At 38.0% G+C, this 14,097-nt stretch overlaps 2 protein-coding genes across 2 annotated transcripts in view; one reads left to right on the forward strand and one right to left on the reverse strand.

The window, feature by feature from the left end:
• The window catches only part of LOC133545406 (gastrula zinc finger protein XlCGF28.1-like), an 85,088-nt gene that overhangs the window by 47,465 nt on the left and 23,526 nt on the right, over window positions 1-14,097 (reverse strand). The gene's annotated exons all lie outside the window — the stretch shown is intronic.
• Window positions 569-8,522, forward strand: LOC133544875 (oocyte zinc finger protein XlCOF22-like). The gene is made up of 3 exons (XM_061890096.1): window positions 569-984; window positions 2,493-2,753; window positions 6,295-8,522. The coding sequence occupies exons 1-3, from the start codon at window positions 882-884 to the stop codon at window positions 7,656-7,658; spliced, it is 1,728 nt and encodes a 575-aa protein (XP_061746080.1). The 5' UTR covers window positions 569-881; the 3' UTR covers window positions 7,659-8,522.

Here is a 14,097-nt window from a genome sequence, read left to right on the forward strand (position 1 = left end):
TCTGTCATCTCTATCTTTTTTTTTTTTTTACTATTTATACTAACATATTGTATATGCACCTTAGGAGGAGCTGCTCCAATTTCGTTGTTCTTTGAACCTGTTCATTGCAATAATGACAATAAAACTCTATTATATTCTATTCTATTCTATATATATATATATATATATATATATATATATATATATATATATATAATATGCATAGATTAATAGATATAATGTATATATAATGCCAAAGGAAATTCAAAAATAACATGAAAACCTTCCAAATTCTAAAATACATACTAAAAATGGAATGAATAAATATAAATATTTTTTTGTCTTTCCGTATGTTACTGTGGTTTCAAAACATTGATAAATAATTTTATATTTTTACGAAAATAAGCTGTATGTTTTTCTTTTGAAAATTTGAAATGGACAAGCATACTTTTATTTTCAGAATAAGTAAATAGTATATAATAAAATAGTTTTGCCGTCTAGTTGTACTTATTTTTCTCTCGCGAGATCTGGAAAAAAGCTGGTTACTTGTTTCTCTCGCGAGATCTGACAACACTGCGCACGAACCAAACACGGCGATGATAAAGCAAGATGGCGTCTGACGGTGAAGACGTTATTGCAGTCGTCACAGTTCTGTGTTCTTTAACTGTGCCTCCATGTACACATATATGTCCTTTATTAGACTCTATTAAATAAAGTAAACATCGTTAATAACTGTTTGCATCCGGTTATATTAGTCTGAGCGCACTTTGATGCATCTCGGGCTAGCTTAGTTTGCTAGTTAGCTCAGTTTGTTAGCTGCTAACAAAAAGAGGCGGAAGTGATCAAAACACATCGCTAAGCAGAGATCAAGTGTGAGTGTAAAGTGTTGTGATTGTGTGAAAATGTGCGAAAGATCGACAGCAAAGTACGAGGAGGAACTTTGTCCAACAATAGAGGAGAAGGAGCGACAACAACAAAAACATCAAGTTGTGTTACACAGAACAGGTTTGTCTACTTCTTACTCTCACATCTTTACTAATTTTATATTTATTATTAACACTATTCTTGAATAGATTGTCTATAGGAAGATGAATTGTCATGTGAGGATGATGCACTGGTCGTTTTACATTGTTCATAAAAAGGAGACAGTTTCAGACACACAATATTTATGAGAGGTTGATGTTCCTCTCAGTTTGTAACAATGTGTATCAACATGTTTACACAACACTCACACAGTCACCGGGGGAATATTCCAGAGAGCAGGTTAAGTGCAAAGTCCTGAGTATGTAAAGCTCGAGAGTTTTACCTCCAAAAATAAGAGCAGTAAGACAAATTCAGAGTCAGTTACCATGGTAACTGACGCTGTAAACCTAGCCTGCTAGCTGGCAGGTCTGACAAGTTATATATGTGTGTAAAAGCTATACTGACCTGTTATTTCCTTCATATTGGTGCAGCCATTAACCTACTACATCCACCTACTCAGTGGCCTAGTGGTTAGAGTGTCCGCCCTGAGATCGGTCAGTTGTGAGTTCAAACCCCGGCCGAGTCATACTAAAGACTATAAAAACGGGACCTATCACCTCCCTCACCTTAAAAAGGATTCCTGGGTGTGGCCACCGCTGCTTCTCACTACTCCCCTCACCTCCCAGGGGGTGATCAAGGGTGATGGGTCAAATGCAGACAATAATCTCGCCACACCTAGTGTGTGTTTGACAATCATAGGTACTTTAACTTTTTAACATGGCAGTGATTGTCGAAAAAAACAAAGCCTGATCTAAAGATGACATCGTGATCTTATACCATCTCAAACCAATTGACCGTTTATTATCAAGTGATGTACGGGAGCCTGTAAAGGACTGTATTTTTACCTTTGGGGGAATGCTCAAATTATTCACTATTATACAATAATCTAATTTTAAGAGAGAGTGATAGGAGGCGGCTTATAAAGTTTAACGATTTACTATACAAATAAACATACGATAATCAGACATTAATTACGCCTCAATCACTCTTCCCCACTCACACGCTGCCTCCCCAATAGAACAACCCGCACTAAACCAATCACACAAGTTACACACACAGTCCAGCCTGGGCCCTCTGGCTGGGCCAGAAAATTATCAGTTGCGGTCCTGATGAACCGTAGCAACCGTAACCATAGCAACGGTTAAACAACGTGAAGATGCACATTTCAGCTTTCCCATACGACGCGTATTAAATAGAAATAAGTAATAATAATAACAATAATCCCATAACAGAAATTATCTCCTAACTATAGAACATAAAGAAACAATTACACAGATATGCAAACCTTCAGAACAAGTGAAATGTTATCGTCGCTTAAATTAGTCTTTAACCAAGCAACGCTATGTTTTATCCAGTTACTCAATTAATCAGAAACATTTCCTGTAGAACACTTGTTTAATAACATTTTCAATAGCCACAGCCCATTATTTCATGTACGATTTAATACTTAGCATGTACGAGTTAAAATATGTTTTGTTTGTGTCCTGTAGACATCCATCAGCTGATTGAACACCAAGAAGAATGTCTCCCTCATCTGCAGGGGGACAGTTTCACTTTAGAGAATCCACAGCCCTCACATTTTAAAGGGGGCAAGGAGTATCCACAGCCCCCCTATTTTGAAGAGGAGGGAGAGTGTCCTGTAGGGCAGGAGGAGGCTGATCTCAACAAGTTTCCACTGACTGTTGTCTCTGTGGAGACTGAAGAGCATGAAGACAAACCACCTGAGTCCTCACAGCTTTATCACAGTCCAAGTAAGCACAACATCCACATATCATCTAATACAATGTTTGTGACACATGTTCATCCGGGGGCCACATTTATGACTAAAGATGGAGATATACTTGCTTTTAAAAATGAATGCTCATCAATCATCAACAGTGTAATTGCTGGGGTGTAACCATGTGACCTGGAGGCCGTCCTCCGAACCTCACGTGGTCAAATGAAGGCAAACATTCAATATGGCTACTGTTTATTTACCTTTAGCAGCACGTATGTCAGCATATTTCAAAAGTTTAGTGGTGAAGATAAGGGATGTATACCAAGTACCATTTTTTTTAGTACTGGTTCCTAATTATGTCATCCATGAGGACCGTGAAGATTCTGGAGTAACGACACAACTACTTGCATTTTTTATTCCAGCTGACTGACGTAACTATGACACGTTGTCACATTGAGTTCAGCTGCCGCTGCTACACGTTACAATCAGCTTTGAATAATGACAAATAAGGAAGCAACAAAAGTTTTATTGACAAGAAGATGACATAACTGCATTTCACCTTGCACTGCACATATAGTTGACTTCTTTAAGACTTAAAATAAACAGCTGCTGATAAAAGACTTCCCTGTTCTGAGATGTTACAGAACATCCTGTTGGGGGTGTTCGACCTCTTGTGCTAATAGGAATGCTATTTAAAATGCCTTTTTTATTTTCAAAAATTACATGTAGTACCAATAAATACTGGTATCGATAAGGAATATCGATTAGGGTATTATATTGATAATTTCTTAACGATTTATATCTCCACTGAAGATAAAAGCCAGATATCTTAACAAAATAATTTCAACGTTTATTTGGATTTAATTTAGGGGACGGAGTGAGTGGCCATGCCAGCAACTTGAGGGTCCAGGTTCGATCGCAGCTTCTGCCATCCTAGTCATTGCCATTGTGTCCTTGGGCAAGACACTTTACCCACCTGCTCCCAGTGCCACCCACATTGGTTTAAATGTAACTTAGATATTGGGTTTCACTATGTAAAGCGCTTTGAGTCACTAGAGAAAAGCGCTATATAAATATAATTCACTTCACATGATATCATGTTATTCTATTTTCTAATTTCAAGGGGAACTGCACTTTTTGGAATCATTCACAGTCCCTATGTAAGTTAAAGTTAAGGTTCCAACGGTAGTCACACACTAGGTGTGTTGAAATTATCCTCTGCATTTGACCCATCCCCAAGTTCACCCCCTGGGAGGTGAGGGCAGCGGAGGCCGCACTCTGGAATCATTTGGTGATTTAACCCCCAACCCTTGATGCTGAGTACCAAGCAAGGAGGCAATGGGTCCCGTTTTTATAGTCTTTGGTATGACTCGGCCAGGATTTGAACTCACGACTCTCAAGTCTCAGGGCAGACACTCTAACTCAGTGGTTCTTAACCTTGTTGGAGGTACCGAACCCCACCGGTTTCATATACGCATTCATTGAACCCTTCTTTAGTGAAACATTTCCCAAATTTTTTTTTTCAATTTCGAGACAAAATTGTATGGTTTTTTTTACGGGTGCACAAAATGAACCGTGCATGAACCACAACAAATTACACACCTGCAAATCATATGGAAAATTATAGGGAACATTGTTTGGAGGTATCCATAATACGCCGATAGGGAGAATTTTTATTTACACAATGAGTCAGGTGTGGCTTGATCTCCACGGCGGAGGCTCCGCCGAATCCCTGAGGCTGACTCACCAAACCCCAAGGGTTCGATCGAACCCAAGTTAAGAACCACTGCTCTAACCACAAGGCCACTGAGCATGTCGATGCTTAATGCATCCTCAATAGAAAATAAACCTTAAAACGTTAGCTAACAATTGAGTCATTGGTAGCCTTTCTATTCTGCCTATAAAGTGCTCTAAATAACATCCTAAAACCCACTTCAACATTTTAAATACACACAGTAAGCATTTATGTAATGTAGTAACATTCTTAATAACATGTCATATTTACATATCTTGCTCATTTTAAGCATACAATGTCTGCTCTCACTGGGATGCCGACTGATGGGATGTTCATATCTTCCCGTTTAGATGAAGAATTAATCCTCGCAAAGGGTTAAAATGGGTGGGTGCAAAAGAGCATATTATCGCATCTTTCTTGCCATCTCCATGTCTAAGTTGGACGTCAGAGTTGACCAAGTTCTCGGTTTATGTCCACAACCTTCACCATATAAGTGAGAAGCATGGTTTATAATTTAGAATTAGCTTTCACCATTTTAGAGGCGAGAAAGCAGCTCAGTATGTCAATATAGCAGCATAAGCTAGTTACTTCTGTGATCAATGCGCCGCTAAAAGTAGGTCCTTAACGTTAGTGCTTATAACAACAATATCACTAATACTTGGTTAATATTCAGGTCACAAAATGTAAATGGAGTATTGTTGGCAGTTTTTGGATGTTTTTTTGGATGACTTTGTGGGTCTAATAGAGGAGCTTCCATTGACTCCAATATTAGCTGATTTTTGCTCACGTTTATTTACTAAATAAAATTCATACAAATTAAAAACATATGTCTTGCATAAGGATTGTGAATGATAGGCGACATTTTAAAAAAGTGCAGTTTCCTTAGAATTTTTCATATAAGTAAACAGTCCTCCAAATTAATGATGTAAAACAATTTAAATTGTTTATAGATATTATCCACTATAAAGTTACAGTAAATCTAAGCACACAAGGGAAAGTACATTCATATACACATGACGTACACATTTTTGTAAGAATCATGTTACCACCAAAATATCGTCTTTTTCTCCTAAAGCCAATATCGAGTATATTTTGATGAGCTGACCGTTTTGTCACACCCTTAGTTAAAAGCACACCATCCCCATGACATGACACTCCTACGTAATGTAGAACAGTAGTACAACATTTTAAACATACGCACACATCCGAAGAATATTAAAAAATAAATATATTTGGTGAGCCAAACAAAACGACTGGAAGAACCAATGTTTGGTATGGGCGATATGACCACAAATCTATATCCTAATAACAAATATTGTCATGATATATTTATATATTTGGTATATGATCGATAATAAAATAATTTCAAAACTTTACAAAAGCTCCTAATTTGGCAGCTGACATAAGCAGTAACATATTGTGCCATTTCTGATTGTATTATTTTGTCGAAAAAAGTATTATTAATGTACTTGTTTATTTACTGTTAATATCTAGTTACTTTATTTGAGAAAATCATACTGAAAATTATGTAATATTTTATTGCATATTTCAGCAACAAAGTTAGGAGCCTGTGTAGCCTGTTATAGATTGGTTCCATTAGTAATTGAATATGAAATAATATATTGGAAAATCCATTTTAAACAATATCGTCCATCCATAGTAAAAAGTCCTGTCGTCCTGTTTTGTTTTTATTTTCCTGTGAATAATGTTGTAAAGAGCAGTGTGTTTGTGCGTCACTGAGATTTCAAGACAGTTCATACGATAACTTGTTTGTCCTAACTGCATGAAAAATTACTGAATGCATTGTGTGACTGAGCAGAGATGGTGTTTTGTCTTGCAGACGTCTGTGAAGAACATCTTTACCCTGAGCAACAGAAGTGGAGCTTCAGGATGCAGACGGAGAAGCCACAGCCCTCCCACATTAAGAAGGAAGAGGAATACTCACTGATCCCCCATTTTAAGAAGGAAGAGGAACATCAACGGATCCCCCATGTTGAAGAGGAGGAGGAGGACCCACTGACACCACATTTTAAAGAGGAAGTGGTGGATCCACTGACCCCTCACATTAAAGAGGAAGAGGAGGACCCACTGAGCCCTCACATTAAAGACGAAGAGGAGGAACACAGCATCAGCCAGCAGGGAGAGCATCTTGAAGGACTGGGAGAGGTTGATGTCACCAAGATGCCAGTGACTGGTGTCCCTGTGAAGAGTGAAGATGATGAGGTCAAAGGTGAAAGTGAGGAGAAGAGAGAGGCGGAGCCTCCAAGCAGCAGCTCAACACAGCACATGACAACAGAAGCTGATGGAGACCACTGTGGAGGATCACAAGCAGACAAGCTCTTAGCTCCACTATCAGATAGTGAGGACACAACGTCACACTCTCCTGACACTGATGATGAAGATTCTAAAGATGATAAGACATGTCACACTGACAACACTCACTTCACATGTTCTCACTGTGACAAAACTTTTAAATCTCCTAGTAGTTTGAAAAGACACATCAGAAGACACACTGGAGAAAAACCCTTTTCATGTTCAATCTGTGGTAAAGGTTTTATACAAAGTGGTTATTTAAAAACACACATGAGAACACACACTGGAGAAAAACCTTTTTCATGTTCAATCTGCGGTAAAGATTTTACTCAAAGACCCCATATCAACGCACACATGAGAATACACACTGGTGAAAAACCTTTTTCATGTTCAATCTGTGGTAAAGATCTTACCCGAAGGGACCATTTCAAAGCTCATATGAGAATACACACTGGAGAAAAACCTTTTTCCTGCTCAGAATGTGGTAAAAGTTTTATAATAAATCAAAGTTTAAAGGCACACATGAGAATACACACTGGAGAAAAACCTTTTTCCTGCTCAGAATGTGGTAAAAAATTTATAATAAATCAAAGTTTAAAAGTACACATGAGAACACACTCTGGAGAAAAACATTTTATATGTTCAGTATGTGGTAAAGGTTATAAAGAAAGACAGCAATTAAAATCACACATGAGAACGCACTCTGGTAAAAAACCATACTCCTGTTCAAGCTGCAACAAAAGCTTTCGTCATCTAGACACTCTTACAGTACACATGAGAAGACACACAGGAGAGAAAGTGTTGAGTTGCAGTGTGTGTGGTGAAAGATTCTCTTATAAGTACCAGTGTAAGAAACACAAGTGTGCTGGTGAGAACAGCAGCAGCAAATGAAACTGCAGGATTTGAAATAAACTGTCAAGACTTTAACTTTCTAACAACATCAGCAAATATAACATGTGTTACATCATTGTTGTGTGTGTAGGATTCTAACATTTATAGATTAGACTTCAGATTAGTGCTGTTATTTCAGTCAAGTACATGAGTTCAGTCAAGTACATGAGTTAATATAATAATACACATTTGTGTACTTTAAAATGAACAGAACAATTTGAAAGGGTGAGAATAAACCGTACATAACATATTACATACAATAAACATTTAATGTGTAGATATTCATAATTTACTTTTATACTTATTCATAATAGTGTTTTATATATATTTTTCAAATAATGAAGTGTTACATATTTTATTTTCTGCGATGAGGTGGCGACTTGTCCAGGGTGTATACCGCCTTCTGCCCGATTGTAGCTGAGATAGGCACCGCTTACTCCAAAGGGAATAAGCGGTAGAAAATGGATGGATGGATGGATATTTTATGTTCTAATTGTAGATGATTCCATTGATGAACTCCTTTATATGATATACATATTTGTTTTACATGTGTTCATACCTTTGCTTTTGAGTACACATAAATCCCTCTTAGTTCATATTTACTGGTTCACATCTGAAACATCTTCTGGACCACTTCTGGAAGCATATTATTGTTTACTTCATACATAATTTGGGCAGTTGTATTTTATACAAGATCATTTACTTTGAAAATGTGTGACTTTATGAATCATTTGTTGGTTATCTATAATCCATTCTATTAATTTTCTTTATTACTGTATTTTGTAGTATGAATATTGTTGTGTGATTGTTTTATATGTATGTCCCCAGACCTTTATGCAATAAACAATGTATGCTTCGACTGAAGTTTGGTACAATAATTGTAGTTAATACAAACCCCGTTTCTATATGAGTTGGGACATTGTGTTAGATGTAAATATAATTTGCAAATCATTTTCAACCCGTATTCAATTGAATATGCTACGAAGACAAGATATTTGATGTTCAAACAGATAAACTTTTTTATTTTTGAAAATAATCATTAACTTTAGAATTTCATACCAGCAACACGTGACAAAGAAGTTGGGAAAGATGGTAATAAATACTGATAAAGTTGAGGAATGCTCATCAAACACTTATTTGGAACATCCCACAGGTGTGCAGGCTAATTGGGAACAGGTGGGTGACATGATTGGGTATAAAAACAGCTTCCCAAAAAATGTTCAGTCTTTCACAAGAAAGGATGGGGTGAGGTACACCCCTTTGTCCACAACTGCGTGAGCAAATAGTAAAAACAGTGTAAAGGCCTACTGAAATGAGATTTTCTTATTTAAAGGGGAACATTATCACAATTTCAAAAGGGTTAAAAACAATAAAATACAGTTCCCAGTGGCTTGCTATATTTTTTGAAGTTTTTTTCAAAATTTTACCAGTCCCGGAATATCCCTAAAAAAGCTTTAAAGTTCTTGATTTTCGCTATTTGCGATGCGACTATCCATTTCCCTGTGACGTCATACAGTGCTGCCAATGTAAACAAACAATGGGAATAGCACAGCAAGATATAGCGACATTAGCGCGGATTCAGACTCGGATTTCAGCGATTTAAGCGATTCAACAGATTACGCATGTATTGAAACGGATGGTTGGAGTATGAAAGTATTGAAGAAGAAACTGAAGGTATTGAGCGAACAGCTATTGACGCTATTCATAGCCAAAGCATGGCCGAATAGCTGCGTTAGCATCGCTGGTAAAATGTGCGGACCAAACGATCAGGACTTTCGCATCTCGTGACACTGGAGCAACTTAAATCCTTCGATTGGTAAGTGGGTTTTTTCGCATTAAATGTGGGCGGAAGGAAACGTAATATAGTTGCAAATGCATCTGCAGGTTATCCATACATCTCTGTGCCATGTCTGCTTTAGCACCGCCGGTAAATAGCATGTTAGCATCGATTAGCGTAGCATGTTAGCATCGATTAGCTGGCAGTCAAGATCAACAAAACTCACCTTTGTGAATTCGTTGACTTTATAGTTGCAAATGCATCTGTAGGTTATCCATACATCTCTGTGCCATGTCTGTTAGCGTCGATTAGCGTAGCATGTTAGCATCGATTAGCTGGCAGTCACGCCGCAACCAAATATGTCTGATTAGCACATAAGTCAACATCAACAAAACTCACCTTTGTGATTTCGTTGACTTTATCGTTGCAAATGCATCTGCAGGTTATCCATACATCTCTGTGCCATGTCTGTCATCGCCGGTAAAATGTAGAGACACTCTGGCACATTCAATGGGGGTCTGGCGGCAGACACTTTCGCATCTTCGGGCCAGTGGTGCAACTTGAATCCCTCCCTGTCGGTGTTGTTACACCCTTCGACAACACACCGACGAGGTATGATGTCTCCAAAGTTCCAAAAAATAGTAAAAAAAAAACGGAAAATAACAGAGCTGAGACCCGGTGTTTGTAATGTGTTGAAAATGAAAATGGCGGCTGTATTACCTCGGAGACGTCACGTTCTGACGTCATCGCAAAAAGAGCGATAATATGAGAGAGGCGTTTAATTAGCCAAAATTCACCCTTTTAGAGTTCGGAAATCGGTTAAAAAAATACATGGTCTTTTTTCTGCACCATCAAAGTATATAATGACGCCCACTTAGGTCTGGTGATAATGTTCCCCTTTAAACGGGGATAGCAGGTCCATTCTATGCGTCATACTTGATCATTTCCGATATTGCAATATTTTTGCTGAAAGGATTTATTAGAGAACATCGACGATAAAGTTTGCAACTTTTGGTCGCTAATAAAAAAGCCTTGCCTTTACCGGAAATAGCAGACGATGTGCGCGTGACGTCATGGGTTGCAGGGCTCCTCACATCCTCACATTGTTTATAATCATAGCCTCCAGCAGCAAGAGATATTCGCACCGAAAAAGCAACAATTTACCCATTAATTTGAGCGAAGGATGGATTCGTGGATAAGGAAAGTTAGAGTGAAGCACATAAAAAAATAAGAAAAAGCGACAGCTCCAGACGGCGGAAGTGGGAACGTTTTAGATGTAATTAGACACATTTACTATGATAATTTTGGAAGATCCCTTATCTGCTTATTGTTTTAATAGTGTTTTAGTGAGATTGTAAAGACATACCTGAAAGTCGGATGGCTGCGGTGACCGCCAGTGTCTCTGAGAGAAGCCGATGGAGGAGCCAAGATCACAGCTGCTTTCTTGAGCTGCACGAGGAAGTCCAATAATCCACTGAAGTCTCCGATAATAGCTGACTTAATATCACAATTTTCCCATCCAAAAACTTGCTGGTTGACGTAAAGAAACATGTTCGCTTGACCGCTCTGTGTTAAAGCTTCACAACAAACAAAGAAACACAGGCTGTGTTTTGGTGCTAAAGGCAGCTGCAATACACCGCTTTCCACCAACAGCATTATTCTTTATAGTCTCCATTATTAATTGAACAAATTGCAAAAGATTCAGCAACACAAATGTCAAATTTACTGTGTAATTATGCGATGAAAAGAGACGACTTTTAGCCGTAAGTGGTGCTGGGCTAATATTTCCACTACAACCGGTGACGTCACAAACACGCGTCATCATTCCGCGATGTTTTCAACAAGAAACTCTGCGGGAAATTTAAAATTGTAATTTAGTAAACTAAACTGGCCGTATTGGCATGTGTTGCAATGTTAAGATTTTATCATTGATATATAAACTATCAAACTGTGTGGTCGGTAGTAATGGGTTTCAGTAGACCTTTAAGAACAACGTTTTTCAAAGTGCAATTGCAAAAAATTTAGGGATTTCAACATCAACGGTCAAAAATATCATCAAAAGGTTCAGAGAATCTGGAGAAATCACTCCACGTAAGCGCGGCATGGCCGGAAACCAACATTGAATGACCATGACCTTCGATCCCTCAGACCGCACTGTATCAAAAACCGACATCAATCTCTAAAGGATATCACCACATGGGCTCAGGAACACTTCAGAAAACCACTGTCACTAAATACAGTTTGTCACTACATCTGTAAGTGCAAGTTAAAGCTCTACTATACAAAGTGAAACCCATTTATCAGGAACATCCAGAAACACCGCCGGCTTCTCTGGGCCCGAGATCATCTAAGATAGACTGATACAAAGTCGAAAAGTGTTCTGTGGTCTGACGAGTCCACATTTTAATTTGTTTTTAGAAATATTCGACATCGTGTCATCGAACTTAAGGGGAAGCGAACCATCCAGACTGTTATCGACGCAAAGTTCAAAAGCCAGCATCTGTGATGGTATGAGGGTGCATTAGTGCCCAAGGCATGGGGAACTTACACATCTGTGAAGGCACCATTAATGCTGAAAGGTACATACAGGTTTTGGAACAACATATGCTGCCATCTAAGCGCCGTCTTTTTCATGGACGCCCCTGCTTATTTCAGCAAGAAAATGCCAAACCACATTCAGCACGTGTTACAACAGCGTGGCTTCGTAAAAAAAAAAGAGTGTTTGTACTTTCCTGGCCCGCCTGCTGTCCAGACCTGTCTCCCATCCAAAATGTGTGGCACATTATGAAGCGTAAAATACGACAGCAGAGACCCCGGACTGTTGAACGACTGAAGCTCTACATAAAACAAGAATGGGAAAGAATTCTATTTTCAAAGCTTCAACAATTAGTTTCCTCAGTTCCCAAACGTTTATTGAGTGTTGTTAAAAGAAAAGGTGATGAAACACAGTGGTGAACATGCCCTTTCCCAACTACTTTGGCACGTTTTGCAGCAATGAAATTATAAGTTAATTATTATTTGCAATAAAAAAAAAAAGTTTATGATTTTGAACATCAAATATCTTGTCTTTGTAGTGCATTCAACTGAATATGGGTTGAAAATTATTTGCAAATCATTGTATTCCGTTTATATTTACATCCAACACAATTTCTCAACTCATATGGAAACGAGGTTTTTATCAACACACACAAAAGTACAAAAAAGTGGTTCTGTTGAAGACTGGTATCGACTTCGAGGTACTGGAATTGTTTCCGTATCGGTTGAAAAGTGAATGGTACCCATCTCTACCATCAAGTGTTGTTGTACTTGATGGTAGATGGTAACTTGCCCACTATGTGGGCAAGTTTTCCTTGCCCACTGGGTCTGAGTTTTCCTTGCCCTTATGTGGGTTCTTCCGAGGATGTCGTAGTCGTAGTGTTTTGTACAGTCCTTTGAGACATTTGTGATTTAGGGCTATATAAATAAACATTGATTGATTGATTGATCATTGATTGATTGTACTGGACACTAATCTACAAACACAACTTCATCATGTTGTTGTATTAAAATGAGAATAAATCCATCTTTGTACAGCAATGGTTTGGTCGCTAATGCACTTACTGAGTGATAAAAGTATTTTATTATTTGAAGAATTAATTGTTAAAGCACGACCTGCAAATAGACAAAAATGAATTTTGGAATTATAAAGGCTTCCGCTTAAAACATTCTAAATGGAGCATATTATCTTTTTTATAACACGGACTATAGAACTCCTGAACTTTATGGGCTTTTGGTGGCTGGACACAATATTACAGCCATCAAACTCTAAAATTACACGATTCTTTTTCTTAAATGTGGTTCCTCTGGAACAAAAACAAACAAACAAATATCCTGAAACTTCCCATTCAGATAAAGGCAAAAGAAGTTAGTTTTTTTTTGTAATTTCCGGTATTTAAACCTTTAGATAACTTTTAAGGTGTTGATTTGCGATTAACACTTGTTTTTTCTGTAATGGGAATATATAATCAACAGTCAATTAATTTGATGAATGAATGTACATTGAAGCTCTGTGGGATGATGTGCGTTATTGGCTTCTCCCCAACATTCCGAACTTGCTGATGTTTCCTGAAATGTATATTGTTTTGGGGATTCTAAGAAAGGAAACACATGTTTTAAACACAATATATGTCATGAGCAACGTTCCCTATAAGGTACGCGCCTGTGCAATTGCACTCTGCTCACGCGTCCTCTGCGCACCGCAAAACGAGGCCGTGCACAAAATCGAATGAAAAGATAAGCGCATAACAGTGTGCATGTCTGCCGTCGCTCACATGTGCGCCACTGAATGCTCAAGGAGTTCTGGCGTTTGCTCACACATTAAAAATTGGAGGGAAAATTGGTCAGAGTATGTTTTTTTATTCACAAATGTAGATTCTTATAAACAAAACTTCATTCATAACATTCCACGGATATTTATGCCATCTTCTCTCATCTATATATTGCATTATGGTCTGGGGACATGCATACAAAACAAACACAACACAATATGTACACTAAAAAAGCGTTAACAAGATAATAGAAAGGATTATGGAGACCCGACATATGATTCATGAAGTGAAACATTTTAAAAGTAAATGATCTTGTACAACTGCGATTAGGTGGCGACTTGTCCAGGGTGTACAC

This window comes from Nerophis ophidion, linkage group LG28 (genome assembly GCF_033978795.1).
Source record: "Nerophis ophidion isolate RoL-2023_Sa linkage group LG28, RoL_Noph_v1.0, whole genome shotgun sequence".
Taxonomy (NCBI): domain Eukaryota; kingdom Metazoa; phylum Chordata; class Actinopteri; order Syngnathiformes; family Syngnathidae; genus Nerophis; species Nerophis ophidion.